At 35.6% G+C, this 23,527-nt stretch overlaps 1 protein-coding gene across 1 annotated transcript in view; it reads right to left on the bottom strand.

Annotated features, from left to right (window-relative positions):
• Window positions 1-22,521, bottom strand: part of LOC149082839 (protein arginine N-methyltransferase 1-like) — a 29,903-nt gene extending 7,382 nt beyond the window's left edge. The window contains exons 1-10 of the mRNA XM_089236000.1: window positions 22,367-22,521; window positions 19,454-19,478; window positions 18,032-18,211; window positions 17,764-17,919; window positions 16,206-16,269; window positions 15,967-16,109; window positions 14,861-14,948; window positions 13,470-13,585; window positions 6,444-6,594; window positions 6,076-6,197 (exon numbers count right to left, since the gene is read on the bottom strand). Coding sequence (XP_089092126.1) covers window positions 6,076-6,197; window positions 6,444-6,594; window positions 13,470-13,585; window positions 14,861-14,948; window positions 15,967-16,109; window positions 16,206-16,269; window positions 17,764-17,919; window positions 18,032-18,211; window positions 19,454-19,471 — 1,038 coding nt within the window. The 5' untranslated portion in view covers window positions 19,472-19,478; window positions 22,367-22,521. The remainder of the gene's footprint in view (window positions 1-6,075; window positions 6,198-6,443; window positions 6,595-13,469; window positions 13,586-14,860; window positions 14,949-15,966; window positions 16,110-16,205; window positions 16,270-17,763; window positions 17,920-18,031; window positions 18,212-19,453; window positions 19,479-22,366) is intronic.
• Window positions 22,522-23,527: the final 1,006 nt, after the last annotated feature.

The raw sequence follows: 23,527 nt of genomic DNA, 5'->3' as shown, positions 1-23,527 counted from the left end.
TCTCTTAACCAGATCATTTTTTAATTATTACTGCTCTTTTAAAAATTTCAGAATACAATGAAGCAGGGATATTCTTCAACAGTGAGAAATTCAAGAAAAAGAAAAGCATGTGACTTTAGCCCCTGAAAGTTTGGATTCAATTAAAAAAAGAAAAACTTAATGTGGTTCTGATTACAAGCTAAAAGTTTTATTTTTGATGGATCAGGACACTTTTGGTAGATTTTCTGTGGGATTTGAAAAATTAGGAGAAAAAAAATTCAGATACCACCCTGATTTCTCAGAATTTTTATTATCCAAATTTATTTTACTACAAACAATGCACCAAAAATGTATATTTAGACATAATATACGATGTACACACATAAAGGATGTACATACATGTCTAAATCAGATATTTTGAGGTTGTGGAAAATTTTCAATTTTCCCCATTTTGCCCAAAAAAACCTGTCCGGGTTTTTTTAAATAAATAAAACCCAGGTTTTTAAGCAACCCTGCCCCAGAGAGTATTATCTCTTTGTAAAGATAGGGTATTGAGTACCCTATCATTCTGTAATACTCCAGCATTTAAAATCCTATTGATAGAGGGTTCCAGTTGTTTCTTCGGTCCATGCCTCAGACAAGTTTTCTTTCTCTCCCAGTTTTTGACTAAAGCCTACAAAACATACCCATGCCCCCTATTTGGGTCATCTTCAGCAGTAAACAGTTAAATTATGTTGAAAATTTAAGGACTTAAAACAATATTTTTACTGGACATAACATTGCAACCAAATACAAATTGAAAGACTCGCCAACATGCAAATTGGTTGAGTTCCAAATTGGGCAACATAAAAAATTCGCAAATGCTTGTCAGTGCTGATCTATATATATAAAATTGATTTTCTGTATATCTGTATGTGTGTGTATGTTCTCTATACAAATCTACAATTTTAGATCGACCGTCACCAAATTATGCATATATACCAAATGGGACCGGACTTGAACGATAGGCTACTTTAAAATTTCGTCAGAGCAGTGCAAATGCCCCAAATAGGCAAAAAACTGCCGGGCAACAATGGTTTTTGGGACTCAGCAATCACTTTCCGAACGTTTACTTTGGTTACCGTGGTTCCATAGCAATGTGTTTCAGACGTGTATATGCCTTTACAATGGTTTGTCATTTCTTCAACGCTGCCAGTATATATATATAGTCAAACCTCGTTAAAGAGTCACTCTTGGGAGAGCAAAAATATGACTTAGTAAGCGGAGTGACTCGTTAAACGGAGTAAGTCATAGCTGTGCCAATTCCTGCCTGAGGACAATTGGGACTTCCAAAAAGTGACCCGGTAAGCAGAGTGACTTGTTAACCGGGTGACGCACTAACGAGGTCTGACTATAATAATCTATGCCTTTATAATGGTTGGCCACATATTCAATACTCCCAATAATGAGGCTTTTTGAATAGACGACATAATCATCATCAGCATCGCTTTGAGGGTCAGGAAAAGGGTGATCCTCATAGAAATCATTGTTAAAACTGCCGAATTTACTGTAGAAATGCGGAAATTTGGTGGGGGTTTTCTGTCACATCAATAATTTTAAAAATTGTATGGAATTGTGACCAAAAAGTGACTCGGCTTGATTTTTGAAATATTGAGTTCGCTTAGACATATACGAAGGCCAGGAGATTAAATATGAAGTAATTAGCCGGACCTACTTTTAAGTTGGATATCCATGCATTAACCCTTAGTGCTCCGCACATTTTTGTACCACTGCCTACCAGCAACTCCGGCACATTTTCGCAGCGGAAAGAGTGAAACAGTCTTATTTTAAGTGAGAAGAATTACACGTGCTTGTGAATGTTTTTAATTTTATTTTATACATATGCATTTTCTTCTTGCAAATGAAAGATAAATTTTAAATTTTGTAATTCACCACGGTGTGATATCTTTGGAAACAATCTCCCATGTGCATCCTGGGTTTACTTGGGCAAGTGTCACAGTAATCACTTGTTTGACATCTGCCATCCTTTTGTTTCCTTGTAGAGCACACAACACAGTCCCTCTTTGGACCTGTTCTCAATATATGAAGTTTTCCGTTTAGTCTGATTTCAGAAATTGATGTAGAAACTCTTGTTTTCTCCTAACGAAAATCTCCTATGAGTTGATCGACTAAAATTTTTCGATACTGAAATGCGTCAGTGCTTTCTCATTTTTATTGTGCTGTACAGTTTTATACAGAACGTATGAATTGATTATTGATGTCTCCATTTCCCAAAAACACAGTTTCCGCCATCACTTAAAAGTGATTTCCTCAAAAAACAATAACTGGAGCAGGGCTCCCAATCAAAAAATAAAAAAAAGTAGGAAAACGCAGGACTAAAAAGTAGGATTGGGGAGGGTAACCCCCTTAGACAACATAATCATAGCATAATGGAAAAAAATCTCAAAAAAATTTCAAATAATTAAAAAAAAATAATTTAATTTTGAATTTTTGAACTTTTTTTTTTTTCATAGCACTATTTCAGTTTCCTATAAGATTGACTCAAGCCAAAGCAAAATGATAAAGGACTTGGTTACAAACCAATTTTTGGCCAAAACAGTGCACTAGCAACCACAGATAATTCTTTGCTGTCTCTCACATATATTACATTCTTTTTTTAGAGTCTTCTAAAATGCAGAGCTTGTCAACTCTCCTCGACAATGTACAGAAAATTTTGAAAACGTACGTTTAAGAATGCCGCTTCTTCCAGAGCACTTCCAAAAGCACAGTGCAAAATATGTTGATTACAAGATCCGATGTAAATAAGGCAAGATGAACCAGATAGTTTTACTGCGTTGTTCATCATGTTTTAAATTTTACTGTTTTGTTCACATTTTACTGTTCAATGCCAGAGTAATCATTTTTGACAAATGAAGCACTTCTATTTCTAGCTCTTTGCTGAGCACATTGCAAATATCGTTTATGCCTCTTCATGCCTTAAAAATACAGAAGACAACCGAATGCTGTTGGGTAGCAGCAGAATCACCAAACCAAGAATAGGCCTATGTATCCAACTGCTTTGAAATGCAAACTGTTGTTTCACCTATTTGCACCGTAATTTTAAATGATGAATGTTATTGTCCAAGACCATGAAGTAATAAATACAAAATTATTTTTCCATACAGACAGAAGTTTTTAATGACTAACCTGCTTGTTGAACCCTCAAACTAAACAAATGAAAAATTAATCAACCAAATGGTCCACATACAGCCCCCATCCCTCAAATAACCTTAAAATGATACAATTTCTGCTTTGGCGAAATCATTAATTGCATTCTCCAACAGTTGTAATATTTGACAATATATCAATGATTTTCTGCTCAATTAAAATCAATTACACAAATTTCGTCGATTGGATTTGGTAAAAAAAAGTAGGAAAAGTAAAACAAAACCGAGAAAGTAGGACATTTTACCAAAAAGTAGGCCGAGTGGGAGCCCTGCTAGAGGCATATTGATCAGCCCGATCAACACCACCCATCGACTTTGTGTACCCGACAACTACACTTGGCTTTTCGATTACTTTGTTTGCACCACCTCGTATAAATCTATTAGTGGTTATCATTCCAGCATTATGCCAGTTACTCAATAATGATACTATTCTTTTATCCCTCCAAGCTAAGAGCATTGTATTTCCTCTTTTGTATACGACAGTTTTTTTTTCATATAATTTTGGTTTCTGCAGGCATGTTGGAACACCTTTTGTTTGTTTGTATGGTACTGGTCAAGTGGCAATTCATTTTTCTTAATTCTTCAGCTAAGGATATACTAGTGTAATACCTATCGGTATGCATTATGATATCCTTTTGCGGTAGGTACCAGATCCAATAATTGTTGGTACAGATGCAGGGTAATTCTGGTGCTGACCAGTAAATCTGGCCTTGGCAGATTTTCGGAAGTGATACTTCCAAGTATCGTGAAGATGCTCTAAATTAAGTTACGACCAGAAGCGGATAAAGATCAGTTGAAAGCCCGGGCATAAAAAAAATAATTAATATTAGGCCCTTTAAATTAGGAAAAAAGTGTAAAGTAGGGGCCAAAGGAACGCTCGGTGTGCCCACCGTTAAATCCGCCTCTATTTACGGCTCGCATTAACTGAGTTTTTATCAGCCTGATGACCAATTTTCATCTGATTTGGAAACCCTTGTGTTAAACTAAATGTTGAATTGCAGGATTCTGTGATATTTTCATAAATAGTTCTCCTTACGATCAAATTTGGGGGTACGGTTTCTTGCTGAGATTTAAATCCAGTTAGAAAAATAGTACAAATTTTATTTGTAGATAGATTGCGATTTTCAAATGGATGATTTTTTTTATTGTAAGTAAATTCAAAATACCTGCGAGCTTCTTTAACCTTGGCCAGCTACAAGAGTATTCTCCAAAGCGTATTAATACGCTTAATACGTATTAATAATACGCGTCTTTAATACACATTTTGGTATTCTCCCGCTGCGCGTAAGTTAGCTTCTGCACGGGTTCTCTTAAATCACCATTTCAAATAACATTAAAAAAAATTAACAAAAGTAACAATAGAACAAACAACAAATGTAAATTGCTCGATGCTCCAAAAAAGGAATTTGGCCCTTAGGACTAAAACTTTTTAAAACAAATAAAATAAAGGATCAATTTTAAAATAAGATGAAAATGAAAGAACGAGTGAGCACGCGTGGGGAAATAAGAAAGAATGGTAGTAGGGGGGGGGGGAAGAGAGAAGAAGAATTCTTTGTTGTAAGTATATACACATTTTATGCTAGTTTTTTTTTGCTCTTAAGGGATGCTATGCAGACCAAAAAATTTATACGAAAATATTTTGTACTTAATAATTATGATATATTAATGTTTCACACTATAGCAGAGCTCTCACTAAAAAAATTAGAAAGAGTAGCTCCCTCAGACAACACAATCATAGCATAATAAAAAATCCCTGAAATTTTATTGTTTTTAATTTCATATTTTTATTTTATTATTTTTCATAGCATTATTTCAGTATCCTGTAAGATCGACTTCAGCCAAAGCAAAATGACAGAAATGACTTGGTTACAAAAGCAATCTTTGGCCAAAATAGGGTACTAGCAATCACAGATAATTCTTTTGTCTCTCCTCACAATATATATTGCATACCTTTTTTTGTAGAGTGATTCTGTTTGTTCTGGTGAGTCTTCTATAGTCCAGTCTGTCAACTCTTCCACAGTTCTTCCTCTTTTTTTAAGAATGACGCTCTTTCTAGACCACTTGCATAATGCAAATGTGAATTACACAAGGTCTGATATAAATAAATCAAGGTGGACCAGGTGGTTTTACAGTGTTGCCATTCCCTTTTTAAAAGGATGTTTAAATTTTAGCGCTCAATGCCAGTGTAACTGTTTTTGACAAATGAAACTTTCATTTGTAGCTCTTTGCCGAGCATTGTAAATATTGTTTATGCCTCTGCATACAGAAGACAATTCAATGTTATTGGGTATCATCAGTCACAAAACCTAGAATACGCTGATGTACCCAACTGCTTTGTTATGCAAACTGTTGTTTCACCTATACACAAAATGTGCACCATAATTTTGAATGATGAATGTTACTGTCCAAGACCATGAAGTAGTAAACACAAAATTACTTTTTTTCTCAACCAGGCACAAGTTTTTAATCACTACTCTACTTGCTAAACCCTCAAACTAAGCAAATGAAAAATTGATAAACCACCAAATGGTCCACATACACCCTCCAAATAACTTTAAAACAATACAATTTTTGCTTCGGTAGAATCATTAATTGCAATCTATTACATTTGTATTATTTGTCATGATATCGATGATTCCCTCCTGAATTAAAATCAGTAATATAAATTTTGACAGATTTTTGTAGGAAAAGTAGGACAAAATCAGAAAGTAGGATTTTACCTATAATATATAATAACAATAATATAACAATAATTTGTTTTCAAATGAAATTCAGACATTGTTTCATGGACATTCTTCAAATTAAATACATTTTACAATTTAAATATGAAATTTACACACACTTTTCCCCACAAATTTTCATAAGCCGCAAAAAATATATATATACTGACCTTGTTTTTGGGGTTGGTGCACATACTGAATACTCCGTAAACATCTTCACCTTTTCTCACAGTGAGATAATCATCAAAATAAAATACAGTTTGCTTCCAGTGAGTGTAAGGAGCTTCAGGAGCTATAACAAAAAAGATATTTATTATACAATTTATTCTTGTACATTAGGGGGGGGGGGAATTAGATGGAAGAACAATATTTTTTCTTCATACAATACTAAATATGGGAAAAATTTCTAATGAAGCACCCCCATTTATTGTAAATGAGCATCAAGGCTGCTCGATTCTGCAGAGATGAAAATCAAATGCTAAATTTTTAAAAATACAACACACATACATATAGTAGATGAGATGAATTTCACTCATACCTGTCGAGAAGCCTGTCCTCTTGTGGCACTTTGTAAACTCTACATTGAAAAATGTCACAAATGCCTGAATATAATCATCACGTTTTACTTGTAAATGAAATGGACTGGAAAATTTAAGCTCTTCAGGCTTCACAGTATACAAATCAACTTCCTGAAATAAAATGTTGAGAATTAACTAATGGAAAAATTTTCACGAAGCACTAAGAGGAAACACAGACAGTGCATGTGTTCCTCAGCCTTTCTGAACCCAAAGACCATTGAAAGGTATTATACAATTTGATCACAACTTGTGTCTTGTATTATGGGACATTTATGCATTTTTTGATTGTGTTCCGATTCTTTTAAATATATTTTAGTCCCATTTAAAGATGCTTATTTGAATTTATAATATTTACTAAAGTAGTGAATACACTGCATTTTCATAATATATAAATTATATTATGATAATTAAAGAAAAAATTTAAATATTCATCTCTTATATTTGTCGGGTTCAACAGTTTCTCCCCACAATCTTTCTTCAATTTTAATAATGATTGTGCAGACTCCTGCCAACGTTTTTGATGACAATTGGTGATATCCCATATTTTATCACCCTTTAGCAATTTTAACAGTAACTAGTATCAAATTGCATTTAAGGCCAAATATTTTTTGGCAAAAAATTTAATGATATCCCCTATTTAGGAACCCAATTTCTTGTATTTTCTTCAATGGTGTATGATTAATCTAAGTATGAAGATATACAGGGTTCTCAGCAAAATGTGCTTGATCATTTCCCTGACCAAATTCAAAAATTTTTCTGACCAAAAGCGCGTACACTGTAATGCGCATAATTCTTCTAAACCATCCACACAATATCACTCTAAATTATCATCACCCCCCCCCCCATATTCATGTGGGGTTACATTCCGGGGGTGGGAAAAATACGGGAAATCTGTGAATAACCGAAAACAGTTTTATTTGTTTATCTCATTTCTTGAACATCATGAGAAGAGCAGGATGATGCAAAAGTATAAGGGAATGTAAAAGAGGGTGCAGCGATTGATTGTTGATGTTTTCTGAAACAACATTGCGATTTCTCTGTTTGCCGTTTCTTCTTCATATCATCAAGTACACTGGTGAAATAAATTAAGAGAATTTGTATATTTTATCAAATTTCATGAAAAGAACTGAACTGAATGTAAAACCACTGCTTCTAGACAAAAATGCAAATCTTGTACGTCAAATACGTAAGCGTACACGTGTGTATAGGCGGAGCCAGTAGAGAAACAGGCTTTATAAGCGTGCGTAAGTTAAGACGCATTTCGTTCGGTAGCACACCTCAGCGAATTTCTTGGTGTTATTTTGCAGCAATCGGTTAATTTCAAATTGTAACAGTAAAAATGAGTAACCACCAACGTTTAGATGATGGAATGAGGTGGCAAATTGTGGGGAGGCTAGAAGCAGGCCAATCTCAAGTCCAGATTTGTAGAGTTCAATTTAACGCCCAGCGTCGCGTGTAACTTATGGAAACAGTTCCAGGATACCGGATCCATCGAGAGAAAGCCTGGGCAAGGTCGTGCAAGAACCACGACAGCCAGAGAAGATCGCCATTTGTCGATTATAGCGAGGTGTAACAGGAGTGCTACAGCTTCTCATGACTTGTATGCAGCCACAGGAACCCGTATATCAAGGGTGACTTTCCAAAAGACTTCATGAGAGAGGATTGTTTGCAAGAAGACCTGCTGTTTGCGTCCTGCTCACTTCTACGGACAGGAGAATCCATTTATCATGGTGCAGAGAGCATAGAGATTGGAGTATGGATCAATGGGCGACCGTTCTCTTCACTGATGAGTCCCGGTTCAGCTTAAGTACCGATTCTCGCCGCACGTTCATATGGAGAACCAGGGACCCACTACCTACCCTCCAAATGTCCGTGAAATTGACCATTATGGCGGAGGAGGTTTAATGGTCTGGGCAGGCATCATGCTGGATAGCAGCACACTGTGACTGGTGTGAGGTATAGGGATGAGGTCTTGGAGACCTATGCTCGAATTTTCAGGGATGCAGTTGGCCCCGAGTTCATTTTAATGGATGATAACGCGAGGCCACATAGAACTCTTCTGCTCGACGATTTTCTAGAGAGTGAGGATATTCGCCGGATAGATTGGGCAGCCAGATCTCCAGACCTTAATCCTATAGAGCCTGTCTGGGGAGGGCAATTGCAACTCGCAACCCCCCTCCGGGAACCATCCATGGAATGAAAACAGTGTTGCTGAACGAGTGGGACCAATTGCCACTGGAAATGATAAACTGCCTTATTTCAAGTATGAAATCACGCTGTGAGACCTTTGTATATCTGTAAGAGGGGACCATACCCCCTATCAACCCATTTTTTTGTTTATTCTGCAACCGCTGTTTCATACCTTCCGACTCCAACGAGTGTTACGCACGATCATGCGTGTGTGTATTACAATTATTGAATGGTTATTTGTTTTATATTGTATCAATGTATGTACATATCAAATTTCATAGCTGCCAACTTTTGAAAATGAAAATTCGGGAGATTTTCGCGCAAACCCGTATTTTACGCTAAAACCACTCCCTATAGGGATTTTTCCAAATAAAATAGGGATTTTCCAAACATAAAAGTTAAAGCGTAGGGAATAAAATCCCTACTCAAAAACTAAAGTCAAATTAAAATAAGGATTTTACACACATGGAAGTTAAACCCTTGGGAATAAAATTCCTACGCAAAAAACAAGTGAAATTGGAGGCCAAAACTTCAATGATGTAAAAATAAATATTATGTTCAATCAGAAACGCTGTGACCAAACATTCTGCGCGAATGACCCCAAAATCATCGGAAGATGAAGGAAAACACCGTCAATTTTTGAAGAACACTGACTTTTTGTGACACTTGCTTGATGTTTTTTTTTCACGTCACGACTGATAAACATCGGTCATGGAAAGACTGCCATCATGTCCGTAACACAACTTGTACAAAAAGGAAAAGTCTTCTGGAACGTTTGATGAAAGGAAATTCATCGGAATAAGTATCTTTAAAATTGATGAAATATATTTTTGCTTATCAGTATTCATGCTTTGTTATATCGCACGTACGTAACTTCAACAAAAGAAATTTTGACCACATGTGCATCACCATAATCTTCAATTATTATCCAGGACTATTGGCTGCTACGCCATTTCCCTGCACGATAAGACAAACAACTTTCTTGTTACCATCAGAGGGTTTGTAAAACTTCCTTAAAAAGGGAATTTCCCCATTTACGATGTGTAACGTCATTTCGAAAGGAAAAAAAAAAGAGGCTTCATGCCCCACAAGAAATTCCTTAGGGATTGTTTTCATAAGCGGGGATTTTTTTAATGAAGTAGGGAATTTTTAGGGACAATTAGGGATTTTTGTGATTTTCGTAAAAATTCGGGAGATTTAAGAACTTTTCGGGAGATCGAGCGATGAAGATAAAATTCGGGAGATTCCCGAAAAATTCGGGAGACTTGGCAGCTATGAAATTTCATTAAAATCGGTACAGTAGTTCCAGAGATAATCGAGCAAGTCTGCAAATTCTCTTAATTTCTTACACCAGTGTATGTTGGAGTATAGGAAGCGTTGACTTATCCTTTCCCTTCAATGATCACGGATTCGTAGATTTGAAAATGACGGTGGGTCTTACCATGTACCCACATACATTTGCACAAACAACATAGTTACAACATAGTTTACATCTTAACTTGCCTTAAAACCAGGGGCTTGCTTTTCTTCTTGGGTGATAAATGTTCTATGCTGCATTTTCTTGCAAAATGGTGTAGTACGTTAGCGTTAAACACCTGCTGAGGTGAATATCCCTTCTCTTCAATAATTTTCGGCAGAGTCTTTGAAAATTTGCTAGCTGCCTCCTGGTCGGCAACAGCTTGATCGCCAGTGATGTTTACATTGCGTAATCCAAATCATTTCTTAAACCAATGAAATCAACTTTTACTTGCATAAAATTTTGATGAAGTAAGACGTTCCAGCAACTAACTTACTTTCACCAAACATAGCCAATTTTTATTGTTAAGTTTTCACTTTTTTTTTTGTCTTTTTAGAGCATTATCAGTAGCAGTAGACAAATGAGCCATCCTAAACACACAACTCAAATTTTGTAAACAAAACACGTGAATGACAATTGCTGAAAAAAATATCTAATGAAGGAAAAAAACCACAAATACAGGGGGGGGGGGGGGGTGACTATATCATTTTGCGGTAATGTACCATTGAAAAGCGCATTACAGACAGAATGTTAATATTTTGCCACCACCACACCTTACAAAATCAAATTGTGTATATGATCTTGCACACAATACCAGTTTCCTTGGAAAAAATCTCACACTGAAATAATTGAATTCAAATCATTCTTCAACATAAAATATAAAGTTTAAAGGTTCTCTACCCACAGGCAGGAAAAAAAAGCAAGACGATAAAATGTTTTTTCAGAAGGAATTGAAAGGTAGTTAAGAGCTGGTATTGGCTTTGTTTTCAACAACGGAAAAAAAGGAGAATCTCTCCTCTTTAGATCCCTTTATCTATTCACTCAGAGGGCAGATTGTTCCTTGGCCAACATTGTTTTCCAGTATGTAAAATCCCACCCTTCAACTGATAAGACATTTCTCTCAGCAGGGGATCTGGAGGAAAATGCTGATAAGGATTTTTTTTAATCTCCCTGGGGATCTGAAAAATAATCTTCCACGGAAAAAGTGAAGGTTGAATATAGATTTATCCTCTTAGATTTTTTTTCCCCCCCTTCAGATTTTCCTTGACTTCTCCCAAGTATTTAGAATTTTCGCTGACTTTTGACAAATATTTCAAATTTTCCCCGACTTTCCAATTCCCCCTGGCTTTCCCTGATTCTCCGACTTTCCAGGTTGCTGGGAACTCTGATATAGCTTTTATTTGTATGTATGTATGTTACTAACATCAATTACAATGGTTGAATAAATTTTCATTCCGTTAGAATTAAATCATCAAGTCTGCATGGAAACCCCCCCACACTATCATCCATGGGTTGAAAAATGCTGTACTAGAACATAATGACATTTAACACCTAAACATTACTGGGGGTTTGATTACAATTTATGCTAAATTAAGCCTGAATTTGAAAAAATACTTCTAACAAACCCATTTCCTAGAGAACAAGGGGATTGTTTCAAATGAATTATCTGCCCCAGTCGTATGAGTAGTACCGATATTAATATTACCCAGCACACACATTGGGATGAAGAGACAAGAATTGTGACCAGGAAGAAAAAACCACATGGGGTGGAAGAAGAGATGTCCAGTCAGGAAGAGGATAGGGAAAATGACCAGAGGAATTCTGAAATTTAAGGATATGATGATCCATCTGCAGAATTTTTTTTTAGAGAGAGAGAGAGGAAAAGGACCAATCAGCAGATAGAGGTTAGAGACAAAAACAAACTTGTTTGAGTCCCACACCTCCAGGAGTTGGTTCCTCCTCTTTTGTCTTGCTCCTCAAGTATATACTGTGCATAACAAATACAATACAATTGTTTTTGTCGCACAAATCTGTTCAGCATGCTCATACCTTTTGGTCGCCTCACTATGTGCACAGCCGTATTAACTTTAAATACTTGCCTTATATAACCTTTATATCTTACTGTAAAAATTTTAAATTTAAATTACATCAACCAATGATAAAAATATACCAATTATCAACAGGCAATGATTTTGACAGAGAAATCATTTAAATCCTTACATATTCATGACTTCAGATGGAATAATCTCTACATATCTGACGGAAATAATTTAAACGTCTTTCTATTCACACTTCCAAGTAGCACGAGTTTAAATGAAAATCTACACTACAAAGTACTTCTTTCACCAAAAAAAGGTTCAATCAAATTAATATTCCCTCATTTTCATTGTCATGAATCACATTTAGACATTTTCTCACAGATTTTGACTACTATCCTGCTCATCAGAGCAGGGCTTGACAAATTGCACAAATATTTTGGTGCCAACCCAATTTCTTAGAAGCCAAGCATGATATTTTCAAGAAAAACTGGTCCTAAATAGTTTCCTTTTACTTTTTATATGTTAAAAGATGTAACATATGAAATAAAAAATTTTTGTTGCCATTACTCCAATTTAACTACATTTAAAAAATTTTAGGCACCAGTAGAGATTTTCTAGTCACCACGACGACCTGGGATTTGTCCAGCCCTGCATTAGCACCAATGTTTAAGTCATTTTTTATATATAAATATAATGAAATACAGTGAAACATTGATAACTCGTGACCCCAAAATTCTTGATGAACATGTTGACTTAAGTGAATATCAAGTTAGCGACGTTTCATTTGGTCTCATCAATTATGTCACGTACATGTACTTATATATATAGTTCAACAATCCTATTCCATCATCTATAAATGAACAAAAAGGGGGGAAAAAATTATCTGAAATTTTCTATAAAAAGTTTCTGAATAATCTGGAATTCTGGCAAAAAAGCATAAGTATCAAAATATCTTATTTGTGAATGAGCAAGAGCGATTGCCGTAGTTAAGAAAAACTTTTAAATTTTCAAATTTAAAAAAAAAAATGAATCTAAAAGAAAAAACTATTTTTTTAGCTTATTCAAGCATCTCTCAAAAATTTCACATATTATCCGTGCTTATCTGTGACCTTTGTAATTCACAGGTCGAGTATCCAGGCTCCAAAAAGTAGAAAATAATTCTACCCTCCTTAAGGTATGAGGAACTATTTTAGACTAACAAATGACAAAGAACAATGAAACGAAAAATTATTGAAATATATGAGAGGAATATTAAAAATCTATTAACTGGACAATTTCGAAAAATTAGTTGTGATAACATGATGCACATCGTAGTTGACTCAAGCGAGGTTTAACTATCTTGGGTCAAGTAAAAGAGGTTTCTCTACATCAAATTCAATATTAGAATTTCTCAAGGCAATATTAATGTCAAATTTCAACTTCTAATATAAAACTTTTTGTGAACTCAGAAAAAAACCTACTTTCAGCAGACATGGGTTAGTAACAACTTGTTTTGGGTCAACAACATCAACTAATGGCTCTGAAATAGCAACCTTCCTGATGCAGCTCATGTTGAATCCATAAACACTGTCCCACCCTGAATGAATCAAAAGAATTTCACATACAAACACATTCAATCGACTCCTAAAAAAAGAATCAAATATATCTTGCAGTTCCATCACATATAAAATATGATTTCATTCATGTTAGAATAACTATTAAAATACGTTTGTTCTTGGTTTGTAAGCATCTATATCTTTCTCAATGCAATGAAAAAAATATCTGTGCATTAACATTCCTGAGATTACACAAAGTTTAAAAAAAAGTATTCCATCCTACACACTGATATCTTTTAAAAAAAAGTATTCCATCCCACACACTGATATCTAACACTACATGAACTCCTGTACACATTCCTCGGCGGAATTTTGTAACAAACCAGTACATATCAAAATGTGTCCCGAGTGTGGTCTCCAACATATCTGTTATCAGAGTTGTGTTTGTTTCATATTGTTGCTGGTACATGCCATCTGTCTTCCATATTTGGAAATGAATATGGCAAATGCTTGAATTTTCATATTACGTAAGTAACGTCAAATCTTTATAATGACTCCCTTTATTCCATGGAAAATGAACACTATATTGGGAGGTCGTTGCACCCAACAGTTTAAGAAAATCATAAAATTTAGCTTCTCTGCTTTTTCCAGCAATTGTAAGTTCTCTTCTAGTGATTGATGATGTGGGAAAGAAAACCCAAACATTTCTTATTTCGTAATTGAATCACTGTTTTTTTTTCAGCTGTTTTGGCCTTTGACTTTCAATTTTTAGTCAACTTCTGCCGAAATTTTCAATTTGAGATCCCCCCCCCCAATATTGATCAACACGCTGCCAAACTCAAGAGACGCCCAGATTTTTAATGTTGGGTTCTTTGGTCTGTTCCCGGCATGCCAGGAAAGAGAGATTTAAAAAGCATCATAATTTACATTTAGCCAATTCAATGGGTTTTTAATAAGATAATAAAGATATTTAAGAATTATCCAGAATTTGTGATTCAAATTTTATGGCATACTGCTCTTCCTCGATGTTTTCTGGTAGAACTGTTTATTTAACTTAAATGCTTAAATGTGAAAAATTTGTTTACATAGGAAAAAAAGTTCCATGGATTTGACATTTACCTCAACTGTTTTCTTAATAATGAAAAGTAGCAAATGGAGTTAACAAAGTTTTTATAAATGGAAAATGTACCAAAAATTAGGATTTATTTTTGTATTTATATTGAACATAAAATATTGGTATTTGTAATTTAAATGTATATAAAAAATTATGCAAAAATTATGAAAAAAAATAAACATCATTCAATAGTTACACTTACAATTTATTTTCTCATCCTTATATTGCCTATCTTCAATGGCGCACAAAAATAGTGTTGCTCTGTCTGGAAACATCATTCCATCAGGTTTCTAAATCAGAAAAATACATTGTCTCACACACACACAGTGAAAAACTTTTTTTACAAACACAGATGTTAAAAATTTACACAGCAGAAAATACAATAGCTATCATTTATAAGAACCAAATCAGCAAAAAAAACCTGTTTGAATGTGGAACAATCGCCGGTTATACAGTAAAATCCCCTTGAAAGGACACCCCTCTTTTACAGACAAATTATAATTTAGAAGAGTTGATCCACTTTGCCCAAGAATATTTAGAAGACACCAACGAATAAGGCAAATACACAAAAAATAATAAAAGTCCTAATGCATTTCAACACCAATGGGTGCAGTCTTCAGAGGAAAAATTTAACCACTACGTACTTCTTCCGCTGAGCAACCGAGCGTGAAGATTTGGTATTCAACCCAAATGGGAAACTCGGTCAGCGAAACTAGTGGTTAAATTTTTCCTCTGAAGACGGCACCCATTGGTGTTGAAATGCATTAGGACTTTTATTATTTTTTGTGTATTTGCCTTATTCATTGGTGTCTTCTAAATAAAAATTATAATTTCCCCTTGTATGAAAAAGGTGACCCTTTAAAACACCTGGTAAACGGTCACACTTCTTTCACGGACAACCTTTTTTGTCCTGCCAGTGTCCATAAAAGAGGATCTCACTGTAATAAGATTTTTTTTTTGCCTGCAACAGTTTCTGATGTCAACAATGTTATTTGGAACATGGTCTCAAAGTGGGAGATGGCTCTGACAAAACCATGGATGAAAATTCTATTGCATATTTTTTTAGACTAAAAATTGTACTTTGGAAAAGCCATGATATAGCATGCCCTATGAATTTGGTCAGAGATGAACAGCACCACAGGCTTCCACACAAAGTGATATTCTGAGCCTTCTACCTAATCATACCTGCACCAGAAAATTATACCAAATCATGAGGTCTGTGTGTCAAAATATTCCCATTCTACAACCGGAAGATACTTAACACTTTTGGAAAAATCTGTATGACTGAATTAAATAGATTCTACTCACAAGCCACTTATCCCTTGCATAAAGGACTGTGTCAAGCATAGATTCATAGAACAAGCAATATCCCATCCACTCAGAGATGATGATGTCAACCTTTTCGACTGGAAGATCAATATCTTCTACTTTGCCTTTTACTATGGTCACAACTGAAAAAAATTTTGTTTTCTTACTTCAAAGACAAGGCAGCCAAAACATTTAAAGAAAGAAAGAAAATAAATTAAAAAAAATAAATAAAAACATACTATCATCAAGATGATTTTCTTTCATGATCTTTTCAGCATGTTCAACAATTCCAGAGCATTCAACCTAAAAATAGATCCATGAGAATAAGTAAAATAGTAAATACTCCCAATTACATAAACATTTGAACTTAATCCCATCGATGAAACAAAACAGATTCCAAGCAGGGTTTAAGCTACGGTCGTTTTTTTCGCAAAATGCGAAAGAAAATCATAGAATGCAAAAAAAGTAGCCGCCACTTTTGCAAAAATACATACAGGAGGTACGAAACCAGTAGACATCCAACCATCAATCATTACATTAACATTGTAGCATTTTGCTAAAGTTTCTCTCCCCCATTTTTGCTTTTTTGTGAAAGGAATTTTTTATCCAGCTTAAACCCTGATTCCAAGCCCAACTTGTTATATGTAGAAAGATATCACTCTCCCCTGTTAATACACTAGATATAGAAAACTGGCCAGATGAAAAGATATGTGCTTCAGAAAAGGAAAATTCATCTCTGCCCTCATGGGGACTCGAACCCCAGTATCTCGCTCCACTCTGTGGTGGTCGAGTGGTCATAGTGATGGACTCGCATCGCTAGGTCCTGGGTTCGAACCCCACCGTTGCTGCAGTGGTGCTTGGCTGAAGTTTGGTTTCTGCGGTTCCCAACTTTGAGGTGTGGATGCAAGCAGATCTCCCTATTTTAAAAAGCCTTGATGCAAAGAGCAACAGGCATAACAATGGTAAATTCTTCAAACATTACACTTCACTCATAGTTTGAAATATATGTAGTAGATGGCAGCACTATAACAAGCATTAGACAGAAACAAGCTTTCTGTTAGGTTCACAACACGGACATGCACATTCCAACATGCACAGATTCATTAGAAGTTACGCAGAGGAATATGGAGGTACATGTGTGGTTTGGTAGTAGTTGTATCTCATTCGCCGGAGAGAAACATTACTTTTAAACCTCACATGCACATCATCCATATTGCTCTGCGGAATTGGAGAGAAACACTGATTTCGCGTCATTCAGCGCGTTCTCCCATATCTGCTGTAACTTGTTATAGCCTTCTGAAAATCTGGGATATTTGGCAGCTAAGGCAATTCCCTGCAACTTCTGCAAGTGTGAGAGCACAAGTTAATTTTACAGTATTAAGTCTTTTAGCACCCTTTCCATTTAGCCCTGTCAAACACTTCTCAAACAAGAAACAGGAATTAGATTTTTCATTAAACGAGAATTTGCCAATAAAAAAAAGTATATATATATATATATTGAAAATTTATACAAATAATGTATCATCCTTCATTATGCATGTCAGGTCTCAAGAAATTAGATGTATTGAAAGTGTGATATAACCATCAACTTTACTTGGGATCTAATTTTAGTCAAGTTTTTCAACAGTGGTTCTAATAAAAAGGAGTGAAATATCTGGATGCACATTTCAAGAATCTGTATCTGGATGGGATTATATAACATTGAGCTGAAGTATTTAAAAACTGAAATGTTAAAAAAATATTTTTTCATACATACTTATAAATTTTACATTCAGAAAAATTGAAATTTTTATATACCCCGTAAACTCGGGCAGCTCCAGCTTTAGCAGCAAACATGCATAAGATCCCGGTACCACAACCAACATCAAGAACTACTTTCCCACGGAAGAGATGCTTATTATGGTACATAGCATTCCTATATGTCAAAGTACGGATCTCATCTTTGAGCATTTCCTGGGGAAGAAAAAATGGACAGATAACAATTATATAAGAACAGTTAATTTCCTTCAAAATGTATTTGAAAACAAATTTATAGATACACACAAGATTAATTCATAATTCTTACTTCATGGATGCCAAAATGTGCATAGGAATCAAAATAATAATCTTTAGAAGTCATATCCTCTGGCCGATAAGTTGTTAAACCATCCATTTCTTTCTGACATCGCCAGCAGTACTTCCCTTCTTTTTCGAAAGCTGAGTTATCGCCATTTGGAATATGATTAGCCGGATCAGTTGTAGACACCTATTGAGAGCCAATGAATATAAAATTGGCATTAGTTTTCGATCAATAATGCTAACAAGACAAAAAAAAAATGAAATCTTTAAAAAGCCCCTAATATAGTCCAACTTAATTATACTATACTGAATATTCAATGAAATTTTGTCATAACAGAGGTGGTTTCACAACAGAGGCAATCAAATATTGTACACAAACTTTTTATTTCTTTGTGATTAGGGTGACCATATCTGATCAAGAAAAATACGGGAAATTGCAATTAATGCAGGACATCGCTGATTCTTGCGAAAAATGTTGCGCAATGTCAGCAAAACTGTCAAATATTGCTTAAGGCAGGACTTGCAAACTGTGCGCCGCCAACACGCTTTGTCAGCAGGGTTTAAGCTACATAAGAAAATTGTAGAATGCAAAAAAAGTAGTAGCCACTTTCGTAAAAATGTGTACAGGAGGTATGAAACGAGTAGACATCCAACCATAAATCATTACATTAGCATTGCAGCATTTAAAAAAGCTTTTCCCCTTATTTTCGCGAAATGAATTTTTTTATCCAGCTTAAATCCTGTTTGTCAGGGACTGCACATGGTTAAGAATTTCTGAAGAGATTTTTTTGTTCATCTGGGGAGTCACAGGTAAGTGTTGATTTAAGAAAGGTGCCGCGGGTGGAAAAAGTTTAAGAACCCTTGGCTTATGGCAAGAAATACAGTGACACAGTGTGTCTGCTAAAATGTATTTCATGGAAAGGAAGGGAAAGAAACTTGGCAAAAGTGTGAGATGAAAATTTATAGTCGTATTTATAACACAATTATAAATTATGCAAATTACTTTTAATCCTGGTTTTAATACAGCTAAGGAATTTAAAAACTTCATTGAAAAAAGGACATTTTTATAAGAGAAAGTCTGGCAGGGTAAAACAAATGTTTTGTATATTGGTCATGTCAATGCGCAAGTCAGTGTCAAACACGTAATAAATCTTTTTTTTTGTTTTAATGTTAGGCAGACGAATATTTCCTGGATGTAACCAGCTTTTATCTCAAGAATTCCTTGGGAAAATTACATTGAACAGAAACAAAAGTGATGAAAAATTAGTCATTATACACCCGAGATGGTTTCTTTTCATGGAAGTTATTAATGGGGTTGGTTAACATTTGTTCTCGATGGTAATAAGCTTGGAATGCCAATTACTGATGTTTTCGCCAAGGTGTTAAAACCAAATTTGACTAACTACTTATTTAAAAAAAGGCAACTCACTTCCATAATCTCTGCCATCGTCTTCCTAAAATGAGAAAAAACAGTAATTAAATATTTCATCATGCACAAATTAAATATTACAATTACAACAAATACCTTGCCGCTTTGGCTCAAGATGGCGACAATGCTTTTCGAGCCAATATATGTGCTATCATTATATATTTTAGTACCATTTTCATTTCTTATCGTCACCAGTGTCCTAGTTCTCGATATCATGTTTATCATCTTTGAAATTTATTGAGCAATAGGCAGAACCCAGTTCATTATGCATTTTTACTTGTGAATTATTTATTTTCATGGATGAGCATTCTCTTGCCAGAAGAAAAATACTTCAGAGTTCTTGACAGAATTCAACATGATTTCAAAAGAAATTATAATTTCTTGCCCGCAATTGTGCTACTATTATGGTTTCAAACAGTAACCACACTAAGAACACAAAATCCAAATATAATGGGCCAGCGTGTGTGTGAGATTCAGTAATTATGTGGCCAATATATTTTTTTCACTAGTTCTAGAATTTCTCACGATGTTTTAGCTTGCCAAAAATGAATTGCTGAATTTATTTGTCTGCCATCTTGATTTTTGCGATGTTTGATGAGCAAAAAAATCTAGGTCACAATGGAACTGAATCATGTTGTCAAATTGGAAATAGCCACATTTGGCCCTGCTTACAGAATCTTAACACAAGAATGCTTAAAAATGCAAGGTGGCGTGTTAGCAACGTAGCACAATTTTGACATAATTGAAAACTTGGTAACAAAGACCTACAATATATTGAAAATTAACCCCGTAAATCCACCTGTCTGAAAGTCCTAACCCCTAAAGTAGAATATGCCAAAATCTGTGACATAGAACAAATCATTTCTACCGCAGAACAATCTGGAAGAATTTTAAGAAAACTACAGAAAACACGATTATGGGGATTTTTACCACAGCAGTTTTCCAGTCAGCATGAAGCAAAACATTCTGCTTTGGGGGCCTTAATGAAAAAAAAACAAAACATGAATCCCTTATATATCAATAGTTCTAGAAGTATGTCTCTCAGATAGCTGTCGATACTAATAACTATATTTCTGGAACAGAACCTGCATTTCCCCCATGACAATAAAGCAAGGGGGATCAAGACTACACACTTCCATATCAGAGGAAAAGTACACGCAACCCTGAATATTCATCTCCAAGAACCAGATCTTATAGCTGCCAACTTATGAGAACAAGAATTAGGGAGGTTTTTGCAGGGATACGGGTGGCATAGACTTTAGATACCCTTCAAAAAGTCACCAATAACAGCTAACCAGGTTAAATTACCTGTTATAACTGAGCCACCCGTCATAACTCCAAAATGAAATCTCGCCAATAAAAAAAATCAGCATCGGGCCTGCAACTAGACACATGGTCAAAGCAGATACAAGTCATTTCGTCAATCGCAGATGTCGGGAAGTCAAATTGGTCATACCATATCCATACTAATATGTGCTGGTTCCGTGTAGGCACCGATCCAGAAAGGGGAATCGCCCCTTCCAAAAGCTGAATATGGGGAAAATGTTTGTCCCATAAAATACGGGTTGATCTAATGTACCTACTACACGCCCTTGATTCGCCTCTTCCTCCCTCTCCATTCGCCACTAAAGATACCTGCCTCCATTCCCAGCTGGAGATTCTTGTTTGCACTCCATTTGCACCTAAAGACATCTGACTTCGCTTTTCGCTACATTTGAAGCTGAAGACCTTGGCTTTATTTACAGCTGAAAATGCCTGCTTCCATTCCATTCCCAACCAAAGATATCTGCCGCGATTGACATACAAAAACTACCTGCCTGTTACTCAGTTGCGGATCCAGAAGGGGACTATAGAAACAACCGCCGTCCTAAAAGCCGAATAGTACGGGAAAAATTTGTCTAGCAAAATATGGGGCCAATCTAATGAGCTTACACAATTCACCACTCCTGTCACATTGTCCTGGATCCACACATAGACATTGACTAGGGCAGGGCTTCACAAATCTAGAAAAAGGTCTAAGCATCAACCAAATAGTCAAATCCCATTATACGAACTCCAAGAGACAGGAGAAATCACTTCGCTATAATGAAATTTCATTATAAAGAAATTCCAGGTTTTAGCATTGTTTCTATTTAAGCTTATCTGGGGATTAAAAAAAGTGTTCACTGAAACGAGATTTTCACTATAATGGTATTCGTTAAAACAGGATTCCACTGTACTTTAGGATCTCAACGCCTACCTTTTGTTTGAGCTATCGATCACTCATAGAATTTTAGGTGCCAATACCAATATCTTAATCGCCAAGGCAATCTGGGATTTATATAGCCTTGAAATAGGGCGAAGGAGCCGCGGGTGACTATAGAACCAGCGCTGTCTCAACGAATGGGCCCTACCGGAGGCTTAAAATATTAGTTGAAATTTTAGAGAATTCGCGGGCCTCAGAAAAATCACTTGGCCCGGGGGCCCATGATGCTCTTAAGACGGCCCCGTATAGAACTGCCTTACACAATCGCGGTCCTGGATCGATGAACGAATTTTAGCAGTGTTACACAATTTAGAAATTTATCTACATGACTAATTTTCGAAATGGCATTTAATTAACTCCATTAAACTTACCATAACCTTTGTTCACGGTAAACTGAAATTATAATATTAAAAAAAAATAATAATTGTGATCGACAATTAGAATTCGTATTAATGAGATGTTCACAAACTGTGTAGGAAAAAAAAAAAAAAGCTTACATAAAACAACCATTGAAAATAAAAAACGGAAAATTCAACGAAATTCACACAAAAGAACAAAATTGCAACACGAGGTATTTTCAATTTTATTGCAACTGTCGGCCATTTATATAACATCCATCATGTGTATGGGAAAAGAACATGCTAACAACTAAGAAGAGTTCAACTTACGAATCAATGATGGGAGCTGTGATTGAAATAATCGAAAGCTTTTCTTGGACAAAGAACAAATTCAAGAGTTTTTATTGTTAAGAGCACAAATCAAACAGCAAAGAAAGAAAGCGTCTACCGCGGCCGTGAAAAATAAAGTGCGGTTTCTTGGTGTTGCCATCCCTCAGAAATTCATCTGTCTTCTGCGAATATTTGCAACAATAAAATGAATAAAAGTCCGAGTAACATCCTAGAATGTCGGCAGGATCAACATGGCCATACAACCCGTATTTAACGGGACTTTTCCCGTATTCTCTCCTGACTTCTTAAGATGTGATGAAACTTTCCTCAGCAATTTTTCAGCCATTTTTGACTCCCTGCCCCTGTCAGCAAAACGCTGACCCCCTTTCCCCTTGTCAGCAAAATTTCGTCATCTCTGCCCCCCCACCTCCTATCATATGTGCATATTAATGGGATCAGCGACTGTATGCGGGGAGGAGGATACAGGGAGGGGATCTTGCCCCCCCCCTCCCCCACAAACGAGATCAAAATTTTTGTTTTTAAAAATCAAAATTATTAAAGAAAATACTTTATATGTGTTATTATAAACAATTTCTGTTAATTTCAATGCTATTCGAAGGCTAAGAACTAAAAATTTATTTTTAAGAAATTCATTGTGACCCATCCTCTAAGCCACATAATGACGAAGCCTTGGCCTGTCGACCAAATGTGTCCCGGGGGTTATATGATGTGGCCTGCCCCTTTCAAACATAATTTTGTAAAAATGAACTAAGTAGCATATTTACAGATAGCTTAGGTGACCTATGACACAATTCCAGAGCATTTAAGCAGCCCTTGGCACATTTTTAAAATCACACAAATAGGCCTGTGGCACATTCACAGATCACTTAGGTGACCCGCGACACAGTTCCAGAACATTTAAACGATCCGTGGCACATTTAGAAATCCGTTGAGTGATAGTTGGCACAGTTTTATAGCACTTAAGCGACCCACCCAGTGCGGCTCTATATCACTCAAGTTACCCGGCACATACCCCAGACTACTTAAGTGATCCGCATCATAATTACGGATCACTTAAATGATGTGTGACACAGTTTGAGAGTGCTTAAGCGGCGCAAACACATTTCTAGATGACTTGAAGGATCCACGAAATATTTAGAG

This window comes from Pholcus phalangioides, unplaced genomic scaffold (assembly GCF_987345545.1).
Source record: "Pholcus phalangioides strain wild (caught in Gottingen) unplaced genomic scaffold, Ppha-v1.0 ptg000009l_1, whole genome shotgun sequence".
NCBI classification, from domain to species: Eukaryota; Metazoa; Arthropoda; class Arachnida; order Araneae; family Pholcidae; genus Pholcus; species Pholcus phalangioides.
The sequence above is the reverse complement of the archived record's forward strand: the minus strand, read 5'-3'. Positions and strand labels throughout refer to the sequence as shown.